Source organism: Pseudochaenichthys georgianus, chromosome 6, assembly GCF_902827115.2.
Source record: "Pseudochaenichthys georgianus chromosome 6, fPseGeo1.2, whole genome shotgun sequence".
In the NCBI taxonomy this organism is placed as follows: domain Eukaryota; kingdom Metazoa; phylum Chordata; class Actinopteri; order Perciformes; family Channichthyidae; genus Pseudochaenichthys; species Pseudochaenichthys georgianus.
Genome location: NC_047508.1, coordinates 26,271,417 through 26,291,251, shown reverse-complemented (window position 1 = coordinate 26,291,251; position 19,835 = coordinate 26,271,417). Strand labels below are relative to the sequence as shown.

Sequence of the window (19,835 nt, the reverse complement as noted above, 5' to 3'; positions counted from 1 at the left end):
GACCATATTTTTTATAAATATGTTGCCTGCTGTCACAATGTTATAATAATGAGCACAAGATGTGACATTACTGTAAGATGTTTTCACATGTGTGTATGTGTCTGTCTGCCAACGTAACATAGTAATGAAAAGAGGATATGATAGGATCAGAGATATTTCAGTCTCCAGAGCAGATGTTACTCAACCTCCCATCTCTGCTTTGCACTCATCATATTAAGCAGACAAGAGGTTTCTGCATGTGTTTGAATGAGTGGTTACATTTGTGTGTATGTGCATATGTTTGATATGCAGAAAGGGAGACGGGGAGAGTGAGATGGGGAATCCTAACTTATGGTAGGCCAGGGACAAGTGTCTAATGCATTAATTGAGAAGAGATCCAAACTGTGTTAGTGAATTGCAACATGCTTGCAGTAACATTTACTTTTGATTAAGAGACAATTACAACCTTTCACTGTCAACAGATGCAGTGTTTTCATATATAATACCCACCATTAATTAATTGTGACATCTAGTGGAACTAATATTGTATTGCTTTTTTATAATTACTGTCATTGAGACAAGATAATTAGTGACTTGTTATTACACCAGTTACGTTCTCAACCACTATCTTCGTGGACATTGTTGCTTTCTGCCCCTGTTGCTCTTTTCCATCAAGCCTTTGAAAAAGTGTGTCTTTTACCTTTTGCCTTATTTGCAGCTTTTTAGATTTAGGATTATATTAGCTTTAGTTACAATTTATGAAGTCTTTATTACAAATCCCATTTTAGGAAATGGTCCCTGTATCTTTTTACCTTTTGAAATAGAAGATTATGACGCTCAATGTTTGTGTTGTAGGAGTAATCCAACTGATTCCCTGCGAACTCTGACTAGGTGACAGACTATACATTCTCTGAAGTGGACAGTCTTTAAGATGTGAGCCAAAGAGAGGAATGAGACTGGAAGCAGCTGTAGATTTACCGATCCCAACGGAGGGTTTGGCCTCTGAGAGAAGTCATGTGGAGCCACACGGCTCTCCCTATGGGCTCTCACGGCTGTAGATTCCTTTACTCTTCTTTGTTTCACTTCCTTTTCCTCTCATCCCCCCTCTCTAGTCTACTGTATCTCTCATGTGTCCAGCTCCTGGCCTTTTGCCACACTTCTGTGTCAAACTGGAATTTCAAATCAGCCTTTCTCTATCTCTCCTGATCTCTGTCTCACTTTTATTATGCTCCCTTCTTTCTCCTACTGCATCACTTTTCCCTCTGCCTCCACCTCTGCTCTTTTGTATCACCCCTCTCTAACACTATTTTCCTCAATTTCATTCTGTCCTTTCCATTTCCCCTCTTCTCGATTTCTTGTTTCTCCCAAGTGTCTCTTGTTTCTGACGCATCTTTTTTTTCACTACTCTACTCCTTATTCACACACCTTTACACAGGAAACAAAATAATACATTGCTGGATAAAGCTCCCATCATATCTCTCTTTTATCATCACACTGCTCATTTTCATAAGCCACATTTAATGAGAACTATGTATATACTGTGATTGTGCTGAGTCTGAGTATTGTTACTTTTTCTCTGGACTGTCCTTTCTGGTAATCCATCTGCTCACACTAAGCCTTTTTCTCTTCCCTTTCAGACTCTCCTCTTTTATTTTCCTTGTGCTGACCCTTCACATCTCACACACTTTTACTTTGTTGTCATCCCTTTGAGTTTCGACTAATTATGGGGAAAAAGATAACCAGCGTTCATATGTGCGGACATGTAAGAAACAAGGATGGGAACGATGAGACTGGATGTGGGTGTTAATGATCTTTTAGGCCGTTACTACTCTTGTGGGTATTGCTTTGTTGTCTGGGAGAGAAGGCAGTGTGCTCTGAATGGCCCATTGATTTCAGGCGTGTGGAGAATTTGACACACACACACACACACACACACACACACACACACACACACACACACACACACACACACACGCGCGCACACACACACACACACACACACACACACACACACACACACACACACACACACACACACGCGCACACACACACACACACACACACACACACACACACACACACACACACACACACACACACACACACACACACACACACACACACAGGGAGTCTGGGAGGCTCTGTGAGGTTTAGCAGAGCCTGTCTCATCTTCCCTGTCTATCCTCTAAGCTGTGCTCTGCTTTCTCACTAAATGCACGGTGGGCTGCTGGGCTGCCCTGGCAGAATGACAACTAAGACTGGTGAGAGCAGGGCAGAATATCTCTCTCTGGGGATAGTCCAATGCAATCCAACACTCAAGCCAGCTCTGAATGTTTATGTGCTCTTTATGGCTGCAGTGTAATGTTCTCAAATATTCAATGTGCATGAACAATAGATGGTGCATTATATTAGAAGTATTATGACACAGATATGGCCTTATTGTCAGTTGGAATATAGGCCCAACAGTTGCGGTTGTCATTAGGCTGTTCTCATGTTTATCGAAGACTAAGATAAAGCTAGCCAACATGTATCAGCAATGCTGCCTGCAGATAGGAATAGACATTTTGTGCCTCGTAGTATTAGATTTCATTATCATGAATTCCTCTTTTACTCGTTTTTCTCACTGAAGCACCTCATTCCAAAACCACTCCACTTCCCCACGTCCACAGAATCAATTCCCAGTCTCTTCGTATTCATCCCCCCTCCCATAAAGGCTGAATAGGGACTCCAGTGGTCATCCGGTGACAGAGTAGACTAATTATGATGTGGAGCTGGGATATCTTTACATTACACTACATTGAATTGAGCTGACGCTTTAATCCAAAGCGACTTACAATTTGACCAAGAAGATACAAACTTGAAGAAAACAGAATCATATAAGTACATCAGGTTTCATAGAGCCAAAACATTTCAAGTGCTACTCAACTGGCTTTAGATAAGCCAGTCCTTTATTAGTATATAAGTGCTTTATTAGTCATTTTATTGCTCGAAGTGGAGTCGAAAGAGATGAGTTTTCAGTCTGCGCCGGAAGATGTGTAAGCTTTCTGCTACAATAGCAGAGAGAGATACTTATGAGCGGTAAGATCAAGCACTCTACGGCAAGTGTGTTTTCCACTTCCATTAAATAAACCGTTGTAGTGTTACATTTGGATGTTTTGACTGATTAATGCTGGTTTCTGATCAATTGGCAGAGAGGCAACATGCAAGGCCTCCGTAATGAACTGTTATGCCAGTTTGAGAAGAAAGCTGTCACTCAGGGAGCGGCCTCATCAAATCAAAGCTCTGAAGCTTAGTGCGTATTTGATTCTGGTGCTACTTTCTTTAGGAAGTAACATGTTTGACAAAGAGAGAGATAGAAAGGGATAAAGAGGAAAAGGGAGAAAAAAGAGAAGGGTAATTAGGTATATTTCCTCACACGACCCTCCCCACCCTCCCCCATATCTCCCACAGGGGAGAGGAGCCTCGTCAAAGCCCTGTCATGAATTTTTAACAACCCTGTCGGCCTGCTATCTTAGGAGCTGTGTGTATCTGTGCGTATTTGCATGTTCACATACAGTAAGTGTGTGAGGAAGAATATATCTATATATTGACCCAAAATCCTGTAGTCCAATATTCTCCACTAATGTCAATCAAATTGCTAGAGCATTACGCTTAATGTATGGAGTATTGAACAGCTGTTGCTTAAGCTTCTGGATCATATCACTAACAAAATCAAGGAGTTATAAGCCATATGTTTATGCACTGCTTTATGTGTGTGTTTATTCATGCATTTGCAGTGGTACGAGACTATCTTTATGCATTTAGAATATTGAACATGGTAAAACAATCTGTTTTTCAAGTGTGACATTACTGTGATGATACATTGACATAAAAAGAGTTTCAGCACTTAGCACGTTTAGCATAGCTACTGTTTTCCCTCAGGTGCGCTCATTATTACAGTCTTAAATATGATCTTGTCTTCTATTTTCTCATGAAACACTTATGGAAGAATAACCAAGCTTTTGTTATGAACGTCGTCAAACTGTTAACTGTTTGATTCAGACGCAGATCTCTAGAAGGAATCAATGAAATAGTCTTAACACTTCTAACGTTTGGTCAATGAAGGCCTCATCGTCAGGAATTTGATGGACACAAATATACATTTAAGACATATGTTTCAGTACTTGATGCAGACAGTTATGGAACTTGTTATTTTTGCACATGACGAAATGGTGTGTAATAACTTCATGGTCACTATTTTGTTTAAGTGTGTGTGTGTGTGTGTGTGTGTGTGTGTGTGTGTGTGTGTGTGTGTGTGTGTGTGTGTGTGTGTGTGTGTGTGTGTGTGTGTGTGTGTGTGTGTGTGTGTGTGTGTGTGTGTGTGTGTGTGTGTGTGTGTGTGTGTGTGTGTGTGTGTGTGTGTGTGTGTATGTGTGTGTTTCTGGCTTGATGGGGTGTATATCTAGCTGCTGACAGCCAGTGCAGAGGAGGTGGAAGCAGGTCTGGAACAGAGCCCAGGACTGGAGGCCAAAGGGATGGGGCTGTTGATCAAGAATAGAATCATTGCCGACAGCAGACACATGGTCATAGACAAACACATTCATACCCATACTCACAGTGAAATATACTAAAAGCAGCATCCATCCAGTTACTGCTTCAGATCCAATATGACGTTTGTTGTACTTCCCTGCAAGCACAGTCAGGCAGATAGGAATCGGATGGAAATTCATCCATAAATACATTTAACTGTCATGAATTATAATTGCATCAATTATGTCATGGTACTATGGTCACTTGCACTGCTTTTGTGAGGTAAGTCAGTGTGCCAGACAGATGGGTTTATTTAAGGGCAGTGCTTCCCTCCACAGTCTTGTCATTATCGGTACAGTTTGAGGAGGGCAGACCTGGGCCAGACTAACATTTGACCTGTGTGGATTTGCCTGGGTGAATATACACACTCAGTAGTGTCAGTTTTGTTTCTCTTCTTGCTGTCTGCCTTCAAATCTCCTTGTTTTTCTATGGTTAATGTTCAGCACTGCAAACACTTCCTATTTGAGTGAGATAATATTCTATTTATTCTAAATACATTTTAATTGTAATTTATTTTTCAATTAAATTAAAATGTTCTAGCCTAACAATTACTCTCATTCTGGACCTGATCTTGCACAGCATATCGTTTTTGTTACAATACTGCAATTCACATTCTAATCAAACAATCAAGTGATTTTCAGCCAACAAAAGTCAATGCAGATAATAATGTCCAAATCAACAAAGATGCAGTAATAGTGTAAATTGTATTTAAAATGTATCCACTATGATGTCCATTTAGTGGATCGGTGATACATCAGAATTGCCTCCAACATAAAATCTATACTTTTTCACATTTTCACAATTACAACACTCCTTAGATGTTACTTAATCTTCCCTGGTTATATTTACTAGGCAAAGATCTCTGACTATGGACGGATTGACATATTTTCCTGAGCTGTTGAGCATTTCTAGCGTCTGTGGCCCTTGATAAAACTGTGTTGCACTTACAAGGGATAGTCATTGTATAGGGTGATACACTAGTGTCCACTGTGGTGGATGATGTGTAACTATTAGGGGTGTAACGGTATCCGTATTCGTCCCGTACCGTCACGGTTCGGACGTCACGGTTCGGCACATGCAGTCACACGGCCAATACGCCTTTTTTTTACGAGTGGGAAAAAAGTCTGTCATTCAGGGCAGTATCCACTACACTATATATAATCCAGGGGGCGATATTGCGCCTAAAAGCTGTTTGCCAGCCGCCCTTTAACAACAAATGAAGACCAAGAACAAAACACAACAAAACGAACAAAATACAAGAAGAAGAAAAGTTAGTATGGCGATTTCAGATAACACACAGGAGCTAGAACTAGTGATGGCGAGATGAAGCCTTATGAAGCTTTGAAGCTTTCTAGCCAATTGGTTCGCAAAAGGGTTCATCTCATGAGGCTTCATCATGGGCTTCATCTGAACACAAACCCCCCTGTTGGTCAAAGTGTGTAAAACAGGCAGGTTGGACATCTCAACAGTGTGCTCTATCTCGTACCGAGTTCCCATTGAGTAAAGCCTTAGAATAACTCTAAACAACGAACATTAAATCATATTTTCATGTTAACAATATTGTATTTATTCCAGTTTAATGATTGTGATTGAAAAGCCTAAGCAGGCTGGTAAACATTGCAAAGAGGGATTTGTATTCCTTAATAATATTCATAAACGTAACCATGTTGTAGCGTGAGAAAGGCTAAACCATATCAAAGAATACATTTATTAACTACATTATCTAATTTAGCTGTAGCTTTTATAAACAACAAAAATACGTATTGTTCAGTCGTTGAACCAGGGACCCTGCGTCATGAGTCAACTGCTTTCCAGCTGAGCTGCAGCACACACGCTGAATCTTCCTGAAAACACGGCAACATATTTATTCATGTTTTTATTTGTTCATGTTTTTATTGATGTTTTTATTCCTACATTTATTTATGCTTGTATCTATTTATACTTATGACATGTTCCGACCTATATATGAGTGAGGGTCTGAGCTCTCTTGATTCCATCGTGTCACCGGTCCCGGGTACAGGAGGGGTAATATGGTTCTTATTATACATCCATGGGTATTATGAGCTTCGTGGTTCAGCGGTTCAACCGATCTGAATCGCTTCGTGAAGCAGTCACGTGGTATCGACAGGCAGCGAGGCTTCGTTTGTCATCGATGACGTCACTGGCCCAAAACGATACAAGCCTCGGTACATGCTTCACAAAAAGCTTCGGGGATTACTCGACACACGCTCCGAAGCCTCGGCGCAATACGTAACATCACTAGCTAGAACCCACCTGCTTCTTTTAAATCAGCTGTGTGGGAACATTTCGGGTTCCCTGTGGACTACAACAACGATAAAGTGTGCGAGTGGTGGATCGGACGAGGACGGTGTGTCGGCGTTGTTAGACAGCGGTGCGGTATGCTAATGGTAACACACGCCAAACATGCTAAATCACATCAGAAGGCATCACCCAGATTTGCCAATCACCGGAGCCCGGAAAAAGACAACAGCAGTTCAACAGCTTCTCCCCGCGGTTTTTAAGAAGCCAATAGACATGAAAGCAGTGAGACCAAAATAAATAACGGAAGCTTTTGGCTTATTATTTATGATGTAATCTTTTCAAGACATTCTTTTTAGTTTTACAGCTTGATGAAACCTTTTTGTTTGACATCAGCCATTATGTTATTAAGATAATATGGCCATCTGAGTCTTTATGGTTTGTTTTTAACTGTTTAATACAGTTAATTATTCAAAATGTCAGAGTTCCTTATTTTTAAAACTGAAACTTGCACTACTGTTCAAAAATAAATTAGAACAAACCTGGAATTATGCATTTGGGACTTTTTTTTGCTTTTTCTTGTTGTACCGAACCGTGACCCCCAAACCGAGGTACGAACCGAACCGTGACTTCTGTGAACCGTTACACCCCTAGTAACTATACAATCAGAACCCATTCACGTACTGTACAAGAAAATGGCTTTGAATAGCTGTCTCTGCAGTGACCACTATGAGTGAAAGGAATCTAGTCGGACTTGTTCAAGTATGGATAGGGCTAACTAATCAATACTGTTGAGGTTATGGCTTGACATGGTTCCTTACAGGTACTGCCTATCTGAATTTTTTTTTATGGCATTTTATCAAGTGAAGCATTTGCGTGTATTAAGCGTATATCTAAAATGAACATGTCGAAAGGGTGTATTTGCAGTGCATTTCAGTGCACTGTGCATTAGTAGTGACATTTTTGAAAGATCTTTTTGAAATGCATTTTCAATGAGGAACTACTCTTAATTTGAGTGTGTGCATGTTAGAGATACGTGTAGAGCATTTGTCAGGTTGATTATATTTATATCCCCCTGTTATTTTATCCATTGTGATTGACAGCCTCTCAGTTGGTAATCTATTAGCATTTGACTTTATTCACTAATCTACTGTTTCTACTTTCTCTTCCTTTTTCTTTTGCTCTCATTTTCACACACAAAAACACTACTCTCTTACATTACAACCTTTTCATTCTGCTTGTACAATACTGTGGTGTGGCCTTTAGCAAATAGTGCTGTAAGACCCTGATAGCCATGTGGTTTTAGATTCTAATTACTTCTCTGTCTCCTGAATGTTCTCTTTCGTGCTTTTTTACATACTCTTCTTTGCTCAGGTCTTCTATAATTAGACTGATGCCGTGCAGGATGCGTGCCTTGTGCGATGTCCAATCTAAATCCCTGTCATATTTCACTCCCCAGAAACTGGCCACAGCTGCTGAGAACTTCCAGATGGAGCATGACTGGAAGGACGAATTTGAGGTAACGGAGGGACATGAAAATACAGACACACACCTACATTGGCAAATGTTTTACTTATGTATTTGTTTTATGCGTGTGCATTATGAACTGTATGTTTGTAAAACAAAGGGAGAGACATGAACACAAAAACAGTAACTGCCAATCACTAAATCCGGATTTACTGGCCATACATTTTTTGTCATAATAGATTCAATCTGTTTATGTCCGTGTCATTAGCAGTTATTACAGCGTCATTACTAAATGTGTTTATTGCATTTTATACACTGTGTGGCAGATACTGTACTTTCTAAGAATCACAGTGGCACACAAACACAACGCAGAGGAAAGCGGTGGTCAGGAAAATGACTTGTCACACAGACAGTTAAAGATGTGTCTGAGCTGTGAATTACCATATTGCTTTCTCAGTTGCAAGGAAAATGTTTCCATGGAGCATCGCAAATGGCTGTGGGCACACAGACACAGAAGTAAAAAGAGGATACTTTGCACACTCAGCTTAACTCATGCAGTATTCATTTGATCGGAGGCACAGACTAGTGTCTTCATTAACATAAAGCTGGAGAATTCACTAATGGAGTTGACTGCCAACAAAATAAAGAGCTGTTTAGAAATGTATTAAGCACTTCATGATGCATAAATGTTGCCCTTCTTTGTGCAACACCCTAAAGCAGCCACAAAGTGATATTTGGGCTTCCGTGTGACTTGTTTACAGGGCGATGAAATCTCCTACTACAACGCAAAGGACAATGTGAGTGTGCTTCCTTCCGCCTTTTTGCTCTCCTCTTCCATTTTAGCCCCTGCAAACACACAGGTCACACTCAGACACAGGCCGGTAATATGGTTTTACTACATAGCTCCGTCTGTCTCTTGTCCTCCCTTTCAACTCATCTTCACTCCTCTCCTCTGTTTCCTTTCCCTGTTCACCACTTTCATATGTTATTCCTTTATCCTTGCCTCTTCTCCAGGCTTTTCTTCCTGTGTAGCTTTCTCTCCCTCATCCCTCCTCCCACCCTCTCTCAGGTGAAGAGGTTTTCTGCCATGTTTCTCCTCTAATTGACAGATGAGATGTATGAGCTGGCTACACTGTTGCTTTATTAGGAAGCAACGGTTCACTCTCTCTCCCTCCCCCCTCTTGCATTTTTTCTCTCCCTCTCCACCTCACCATCTCATTCCCTCTCTACTCTGCATTCCTTCCTCCATATCTCATCATGCTTTTCTTCATATATCTCCCCGTCTGTACTGCACTCATTGATGTAAATTGGTGAATGCACACTATGAGTTATAAATCTCCACAAGGGGCATCGGCAATCTGGCTGTCTCTTGCTACTGCTCCAAAGTAAAGATGATAAGAAGGCGAAATAGCAAGATATCATCAAGAATACGATGATGCTACATACACAGTATTTTCTTAAACGAGCTGGGAGGGTGTGAAAAGTGCAGCGATGACATTATCTCCTCAGACAGCAGGATGTAGAATCAGTCATGTGCTTTTAAATAAACCCGCAAACTGTGTCATGCATGCAATGAAGCAAACAAAATAAAGGCTTTGAATGATATCTTCAACACACAAAAAGCATTACTGTCTGCATCTCGATTCTCCTTTTTCCCCTCAGCTGGATGTAAATGAGACTGAGGGAAGGAAATTCAGGATTCAACCAGACTTTAAAGAGGACCTGTCATTTAAACGTTTGACTGATTACAACCACACGGCTGTCCACATCCCCACTGACATTTATGATGGCTGTGAGTACACACACACACACACACACACACACACACACACACACACACACACACACACACACACACACACACACACACACACACACACACACACACACACACACACACACACACACACACACACACACACACAAAACCAAGTGGTAACCATGGATACAAGTGACACACCAGCCCATTATGAAATGTTGTTTACAGATTGCTCCTCTAGCAATTTTGCCCATGGTCAAATAATGCCATGGTCAAATAATGATTTAAAAAAAAAAAAGCGATACAGCATAATAGCATCTTCTCCTGAGCCCCATTTTCTCTTAGCTATAAGCTGTGTGTCCTTGGGAAGTAAATTAATGGAGGGTCCTCGAAATGAAATGAATTGATGTTTTTTGGCCTTTGTCCTGAGCAAACCCATCAAGCTTTTGATAATGAGTCTTTTGATTCCTTCTTTTAATATGTCCTGAGGCTTAAATTAATTATTTAAGTAAGTAATAAGTGTACGTAAAAGTTGGATTGATTTAAATTCAAGCCAGTGGTCCCACTAAAGGTGAACTATTCATACATTTTAATACAATACTGTATTGACAAGGTGCTTATGTTTTCGGCTCAGTTTGTCTGCTTGTCCACTTGTATGTGCATGATTTGATACTGTACTGGCTCGATTTCCATAAGATTTTGTGGAAGGGAGTATTATATACCAAGAAATAATCCAATACATATTATATTTTACTTTTGTTAAAAGTGTGTGTTGCATTTATATGTCGTAGGAACATTGGAAAACAGCTATCAACTTGCCATTTAAAAGTTCTGGGCAAAACATCACGTCTGATGTTTTAATCATAATTATTTTACCTACACTGAATAATAATAGCATATGTGCAAGATAAGCATTTTACAACCAAGAGAGGACCATTTCACTGTAGTGCCAGAACATTACATTACATTGCATTTAGCTGACGCTTTTATCCAAAGCGACTTACAATAAGTACATTCGACCAGGAAGACACAACCTTGAAGAAAACAGAATCATATAAGTACATCAGGTTTCATAGAGCCAAGCATTTCAAGTGCTACTCAACTGGCTTTAGATAAGCCAGTCCTTTATTAGTATATAAGTGCTCTGTTAGCAGTTATTTGTTAGTAATTCTATCGCTCGAAGTGGAGTCGAAAGAGATAAGTTTTCAGTCTGCGCCGGAAGATGTGCAGGCTTTCTGCTGTCCTGATTTCAATGGGGAGCTCATTCCACCATTTAGGAGCCAGGATAGCAAACCCACATGTTTTTGCTGATGGGAACTTGGGTCCCCCTCGCAGCGAGGGTGCAGCGAGTCGTTTGGCTGATGCAGAGCGTAGTGCACGCGCTGGGGTGTACAGTTTAACCATATCCTGGATGTAGGAAGGGCCAGATCCATTCGCAGCATGGTATGCAAGTACCAGTGTCTTGAAGTGGATTCTAGCAGTTACCGGAAGCCAGTGGAGGGTGCGGAGGAGCAGCGTGGTGTGGGAGAATTTAGGAAGGTTGAAGACCAGACGAGCCGCTGCATTCTGGATGAGCTGCAGAGGTCGGATGGCACATGCAGGTAGACCAGCCAGGAGGGAGTTGCAGTAGTCTAGGCGTGAAGTGACGAGAGCCTGGACCAGAACCTGCGTGGTTTTCTGGGTCAGCTGGGGACGTATCCTCCTGATGTTGTACAGAACCTGCTTGATGGCCCTTTGAATGCATCAGGTTGTCAGTAGTTCTGGACTTGTATGGCATTTTAGTTAATGTATTTTTGAAAACAAATTAAGGTTATTACAAAACTTACGTGCATCCATTTAATTTACTGTGTTAAAAAAGAGACATTTCTGGTAATTTCATCATCATGTGGTGACATTTACCTTGAGTGGTTCAGAATAATTTGATTCTCGAGAGTGCCTGTGACATTACAGCTCAAGTTGAATGTTAATGACTTAAGGATGTTCTTTTGAATATCTTAACTGTTGCCTGAATTATAGGCATATTATAATTGAACTGCTTTCTTTTTTTATCAAGTGGGACTTAAGAGCGATCCACACTAAGAACAATAACTAAAACCATAACTATAAATATAACAATGTGAGCATCCACTGGCGCCGAGCCCACGCTGCGCACTCCAGCTGTGTTGGGGCCCCAAAAAGGATGTTGATGACCTGTTACTGCTGTACATTGCGTAAAGAAAGACATTAAAATAAGGTTATGATTAAAAGACAAACAAAACAGTTGAGAGTATAGCTATTGCTGTGCAGCATAGCCATGGGGAAGGAGTGTGGTGTAAAGAGAGGCAGTATATTACAATAAGTAGACTACACTTTATGGCAGCCTCCTGTCTTGAACACATACAGTACACCTTCATATTTGATTGGATTTTGATTGGCTGTCAGTGTTTTTATTGTAAATAAACCCGCTCTGAAAGTGATCCCAATAATATCTCTGCCACTGCCTGTCATTATAGGGTCTGGACTCTGGCATGCTTGAGTAGGACAATTTCTTTAAATCATCTATTTATAGTGGTCTTTAAATTTCTTGGTGTTAATGGCCCTTTACAATGAGCAGTAAAGTGCACGGTGCCTTGCTCAGGGATACTTCACCAGGAGACATGGTTCATGATTACTTTAACAGTCCAATCACTGAGTACTTCCTCCAAACACCAGCCTGCTTAGCTTGTGCTTGTGTATTTGTATATGTGGTTGTATGAAACTGAGTTTCTTTGTGGGTATGTTTAGATATTCAGTAATTGGTACAGTGGGATATTGTGCGTCAGCAGTGACTTGGAGGGACAGCAGAATAGAGTGACTTCCTCAGCATGCCCCTCAGCGTGCTGGGGAACCGTCTGGCCCCAGGGTTAACCACTTTGCCTGTCCTCTCTTAACCCCAAACACAGGGTCAGCAATGAGGCATGAGATGGGCACACACTTTTGTCTTTGTATTTTATCTGTAAAATGCAAGCCTTATTTATTAGCATGCCGTTGAAATTGCTTCTGACTTTGTGATTTGTTCCCAGGGATACCTCTCTGGCCATAATCTGGGTTTGGTGCCATGACTCCTCACACTGCTTTTTTAGTTAAGGGTTGTGTTTATTGGTAGCCTGTAATAAGTAAACATAGCTGCTTGGACCTATAGCAAGACCATATGTGTGTTTTTCAAGTGTGACCTCTCGTATATTGTGTCAGATATTCGCACACATGAGGTGTTTATTTTTATGCCTGAACAAAAAAAGATTTGATCTTCACCCTATAAATGTTCCAGGAATAGCCTTTACTCAGCTGGAGAAATTTGAATTTTCCGGATAAAGTGGGAGGCAAGTTTATGAAATCATCTTCTATAGGCATCAGCATGTCACGTGTGTGAAACGAGTGTACAATAAGAAGCAGATGTTCAGATGACAGAAAGGTCACATCTGTTGGCCTGTTAAGGACATGGGCATATGTGTGGCAAAGAAAAAAAGAAAATGGTTGAATTCAGTGTATTGATTTTGGAAACAGAAGCTGAACATATATTCATGCAATTTGTCACCCCAAGGCTAGGTAAAAAAACACTATCTTCCGAGACTAACAGAATAAACCAACCAAAAAGAAAGACAGCAACACTCAGAGTCACAACAGAGAAAGTGAGACAGACATAATGAGATTGACAAATAATAAGAGTATTTAATGAATAATGACATTCATGTTTACTCCTGTAATAAAGGACGACCCCAGTTTGCCATAAATTAACAGACAACATATAGTATAAGTTTATTCAAGCCAATATATTATGTTATTCAGGAAGAGCATTCCCCGTTATTTAGTGGTACACCTTCAGTCTCTGGCCAAGGCTTGCCTTCTACGTGTGCCCTGCCCGGAGCATCACCCTGCCATTCTCCACCCCTCTTTGGTTGTCCATTGTGGTCTTTCTCATGGCACTTAGCTCACCTCTTCATTGTTTGTAGGCGTTAGATAAAGAAGAACATTTTGATTGTGAATTTATTAAGTTAAATCAGGTGGTTTTGTTACATTTGGTCCAGGCAAACTGTCCATGTCTTTTAGAGTCAAGCAAATACTGAAGAGCATTAAACCTGCAATTCTTTGTATATAAATGTGCTAGTTCCACATCTTCAATAAAACGTGATTTTAATTTTGTAAATTATGTTCCAATCTGGATTGAATTTAGAGGATAAAGCAGGGTATGTTTTAGGCCATGGCTTCCTTATGGTTGACAGGTTGCGTTGTCTGGTCTTGATCTTTTCCTTTAGCGTTCCAATTTTAACACTTTCACAATGTGTATTCAGTTCATAAAAGTTAAAAGTTATATATTGGTTGCATACAATTATTAAGTTAACTTGTGACTTCTAGTTCCAAATACTAAGATGGCAGCAGCAAAAATGCAAAATGTAAGGCTTAAAAACAGTAGTCTAAAACCAACTGGTGATGTCATGGTAAATAATCTTGCTTTTCATCAAATTATCAACAGAAAATCAATACAAGTATCTTTTGAAGAAGCCTAACTATTGCTTTGAACCTTTAGGACATTTTGATAATCTTTTAGGAGCTGTGTAGATCACTGTCACAACAGGATGAAACACATCCCTACAGTATATCATAATGAGTTAGTGGATTTAGCATTCTTTTCTATCCTTTTAGCACATTACATTAAGTGAGAATATGGGGATTGACTTCCTTATCTAAAGCAGTGAAACATAATGTAGTCCTTTATTGTTCATTATAAACTAATCCATGGTATGTAAGTGAATTATATTGCAGCCTTTATATCCCACAGAGATTAATTCATCATAGGGTGTAGATTCAGTGTGGCATCAAAGCCATGCCGAGTGCAGCCAGGGAATTCATTAGTGTCAGAGGCAATATGGGCGACGAGAGGATATTCTATCCCTTTTTAAAGCAGCAGGAATTTAGCTTAATAAATATTACGACTGACTCAGGACTACTCTGTTGTATGAAAAGTTCTATATAAATAAAGCTTTATTATTTTTATTATTACTCAAAACCACTGGAAACACTAAAAAGCAACATACGACCACTGGGTTAGCCTTTTTGACTCTGTTTGTGTATGTATACATGTGTATCTGACCACCCAACAATTTAGCTTAACAGCTTTGAATAGGTCTTTGTGACGATTGCCTTGCACCTACCTGTCTGTCTTCATCAGTCTTCACTCAAAATTCACACATACAGTTAGTAATTTTCTCATCATCTAGAAGGGATGTTATTTTCTCCTTCTTTTTCCTTTAAAAGGATACCCTTAATGAGGGAAATACATTACTGATCACACACACAACATGCTCTCTCTCTTTCTTTCTTTCTCTCTCTCTCTTTCTATAATAAAAAAACATGCACTCCTGGCAACTGAGGCTTCATTAACTCTCCCCTCTTGAGAGATGCATGCTAATGAACAGTGTTTGCACATCAATGAGCCACGTCACACCCAATACAGGATACCAATCTATCTCACACGCTTTTACATACACAGAGGCATTCACATATGGATGTACAGAGACACATTTCAAAGCTTCTATACAGTGCTACATTAATATAAAGAAAGAGAATGGAAGAAATGAAAAGAGGGAAAAGATAGCTGTATATAGACAGACAGAGCAAAGATGGAGTTGGGGCAGCATGTGCTGTGTCTCCATCCATCATAGTGGCTGTTATGTGGCTCTGAGCTGTCTGGCTGCTGTGTCATTACATCCATAATGCCTGTTGCCTCTCACAGCACACACCATCAATCACACACATGCACACATACAACCACACATAGGCATGTTAAATAAGATTTTTTTTAAATCATCGCAACGCCAGAAAACCACTCCTCAGTATCTGTTGCTAAATACTGGTGCAGGCTGGGTGTGCTGTCCTAATATTTGATCATGCGTCCCGCTGGGTGAGTGGGTGGGCACTGTGCGGCTGAATCTCAATGAATGTGTTGATCCGCGATGTCCACGTGCCTCGGACAGTCAACAATGTCCTTCTCTTCAGCCATGCTCTGTCCTTCGATCGTTATTGTGGAATACACATCCAGGCATGAATCAGAATCAGATTAGTTTTATATTAACTTATTTATCCTGAGGGTGAAATTGGATACAAAATTGAACACAAAACCATAGAGGAGTTAAAGTCAAAATGTGTACATTGCACCGCAATAGATAACAACAATAACTGTAAAAATGTACGGCAGTGACTTATTACTAATAATTATATTAATGCTCAAAAACGGGTTATTGCTCAACATGTATGGTGTAATGCAGTGATCATTCTGAGAGTATTATAAGAGTATTTCACAGTTAAAAAATTGCCAAGGGTGTAAACTGTAGCTCCAGTTTTTATGAACACAATCTTCTTCACAATCTTCACAAGTGTTTCCTGTTTATCTTGTGTATTGAAAAGTGTGTGTTTGTGTGTGGATTTTCCAGCCACCATCGTGCTGAATGAGCTGAACTGGTCGGACGCATTGGAGGACGTGTTCAGAAAAAACCGAGAGGATGACCCGACCCTCCTCTGGCAGGTGTACGGCAGCGCTACTGGCCTGGCTCGCTACTACCCAGGTAAAAAGCAAAAAAGGCAAAAAAACAATCTTTCTTTGACATTTAGCAGAGAGAAGAAACATGATCGGTTATTTGGCCTCCTTAATTGTTTGTGTATGTGTTTAAATGATACTGAAGCTGTTTGAGTTTCCTACCATACCAAATCAGAGGTGCACTTATGAGCCATAATAATTAGCTTGACCTCACGTGCAGCATCTGGTTGTTAATCATAACAACAAACAGCAAGGGAATATGTATAAAAGTGGCCTTGTTCACACATCACTGAGCAAATAAGCTCAATAAATTATCTCTATTGCACTACTGGCATTGATTTTGTATGTGGTTCTATACATAATGTCAAACTATCTTAAACTGCATTAGTCTAGTGCTGCACGCTATCGTGAGTTTTTTCTTTGCCAAGCTATTTCTATTCATGAGATTCCCTGTCATCATGGACACTATATAGCTTTATGGGAAAAGTTTATGTCTAATATTCATGCATTTTCATTGGCCCTGAATTAATTCCTCTTTGTTCCTGTTTGTTCCTGTTCTTACCTTTTAGCATGCATGATACAACAGGCATTCAGACAAGCGCTTACTTGTTGTTTGGTGCTCTTCACTTATAGCAGTGACTTGAGCTTCACTTATCAGATACAAATGTTGTTTCATTTCCTTGCTGTTTCTCTCTTCGTGAAAACATGTAGATGTGAAGTGTTTAAAATGCATGAGTCCAGCCAACAAGCAAACTTTTCCTTTGGCAGAATTCTAACCTTTTTTATATCTTCCAAAATTGATTGCCAGTGATTAGATACGGCTAGACTTAATATAACACTGCATACTGCCAGATATTTGAAGATCAACATTTCAGTCAGTGTCAGAAATTGGAATTTGTGTTTTATTCCCTTTAATAATGAAAAGTTTTAATCAACAAATACATTATGTCCTCTCAAAGCCTCTCCCTGGATGGATGCCCGCAAGACCCCCAGTAAGATTGACCTGTATGACGTCCGCAGGAGACCATGGTAAGAAACATCTATTTATTGTCGGTGCCAATTCAAGCCTAATATGTATAGTCTTATGGGTTTAGGGTTATACATGATAGTTACTTTATTGTAGTTAATTGATTGGTTGTTCTTTAAATATATGTGCCTTTAAGTTTTTGGGCTAGGTCTGAGAAAGTATTATTGAATTATTATTAACATACAGTGCAATTGCATTGTGACATATCAAAGTCATATTGTGTACTTTTTTGACCAAATTATGTTGTTTCATTCAAATCATAAATGTACAATTTGGTTTAAAATAATTATAATTGGGTTGAGAGATTTTTGTGATTAAGTGTAACCTTAAACTGCTCAGAGTGTGTGTGTCTCAGACCAGCTTGTCTTTCATTCATTCATGTTCATCTAGGTACATTCAAGGAGCTGCCTCCCCCAAAGATATGCTAATCCTTGTGGATGCGTGAGTTACTTTCAAACCTAATTGATCCATAACCTTCTCACATCAGTCAAGATTTCCCCTGATTGTAACACATGCCTTCTTCGATTTCTAATATAATGTTATGCATTTCCCAAGACAGAAGCATTTCTAATTATATTGAGTCAATTCTCATCTTACAAGAACTGAGCAGACAGATTGCAGTGAGAAGCTGCTAGATATCCTGTGTTGTTGTTACAGGAGCGGGAGTGTGTCTGGCTTGACTCTCAAACTGATCAGGACCTCCGTCAGTGAGATGCTAGAGACCCTGTCTGATGACGACTACGTCAATGTAGTTTATGTGAGTATTATTAAACCCATCACTTGCTGAGTGTTGGGTGGTCTGTTTGTCGGAGAGGAGGGGAGCATGATGCACGCTGAGAAAAGGGGCAGGGTAACAAACGGATTCAGAATGTAGCACTTGAATGGGCTTATGTACATTTAAAAGAATAGGTACAATTTTATATTAAGGTACACAAATTAACCATAAACTACTTGTTAATTAGCATGCATATTAGCAGTATATTGGCTCTTTATTATTCATTATAAAACACTTATTAATGCCTTATTCTACATGACCATATTCTACAAGTAATAAGCCATTAGTTGAGAGTTTTTCCTCAATAACCCTCTAATTAGTGCTTGTGAGCCTCTCCGCTCACACAGGGTTCAAAGAGGGACGGAAAGAGCAAGGTTGATCACAGGCGTTTATTAGCACCAAAACAAAGTATACACAGGTCTCAAAACGTTGCCTGTGTGGGAACCTTCACAGGTCCTTTGGCGACCTTCCAGGATCCCGCCTACTGCAAGACAGACCAGAACCAGGTTACGACATGCTTTTATTCAGTCACTGATTACCTGATTCCGATCAGCTGTCTGGCCACCGGCCGAGCCACTCCCTTCACTCCAGCAGCCGGCGCCCTAACCACACCCCTAACCACAGTGCTTATTTATTGCAAGTAAGGAAGTTGTTGTACATGAGTTTTGGTCTTAATATGCTCTGCTCAATTTGAGCCTAATAAGGCAGTAGTAGCAGCCTACCACAAGAATAGTTATTCTCCCATAATAACACTTAACAAATATGATCTCTTCTTATGTAACAAGACATGAAACTATAAGTGTTAATTGTGTCTAAATAACTCAAAATTAGGTATTTATATCTAAGAATATGTTCCCTATTTTAAAGTGAAGTCTTGTTCATAACCAATAAGCTAGTAGTTTGACTCTAATTGACCTGAACATGTTCCCTATTCTAAAGTTGCCTCCTCTTCACACTTTGCAAATACTGTAACATTCGACACAGGGAGTCGGAAACAGGCTTCAAGTTATGGAGGGTTCATTAACTCCTTTGTTCACACACGGACACAGGTTACATGTATAGGTTGTAGGTTTATCCTCACACACTCTACTCCCCAACTCCCACACATAAAAGCAGGGTCAACGTCACAACTTCCCCGCCCTCCCCCCTCTGCTCCCCCAACCACAGGCCCGCACCCCGACCAGCATCACTGTGCAGCTCTTTGATTGGCAGAGAGACGGGGTATGCTTGAGTGACACACTCGGCACACTATACAGGGTCGCTAAACTACCCCCCTACTACAAAGTTCCTCGCCCACGAGGAACAAATAAAACCTAGCACAAAAAAACTATAACTAAACATTGTTAGTTGAACTAGGAAGGACTGGGTGGACTACCATCCCTTCCAGTGAGACCAGGGCACATTCTTGCCCTCTACAGGAACCGAGGGGTCTCACTAGTCACTACTAACC

The 19,835-nt window shown here is 40.2% G+C and overlaps 1 protein-coding gene across 1 annotated transcript in view; it reads left to right on the top strand.

The window, feature by feature from the left end:
- Positions 1 to 19,835, top strand: part of LOC117448686 (voltage-dependent calcium channel subunit alpha-2/delta-1) — a 100,909-nt gene that overhangs the window by 18,147 nt on the left and 62,927 nt on the right. The window contains exons 4-10 of the mRNA XM_034086033.1: positions 8,267 to 8,326; positions 9,036 to 9,071; positions 9,937 to 10,066; positions 16,480 to 16,611; positions 17,543 to 17,612; positions 18,001 to 18,051; positions 18,268 to 18,367. Of these exons, the coding sequence (XP_033941924.1) occupies positions 8,267 to 8,326; positions 9,036 to 9,071; positions 9,937 to 10,066; positions 16,480 to 16,611; positions 17,543 to 17,612; positions 18,001 to 18,051; positions 18,268 to 18,367 (579 nt within the window). The remainder of the gene's footprint in view (positions 1 to 8,266; positions 8,327 to 9,035; positions 9,072 to 9,936; positions 10,067 to 16,479; positions 16,612 to 17,542; positions 17,613 to 18,000; positions 18,052 to 18,267; positions 18,368 to 19,835) is intronic.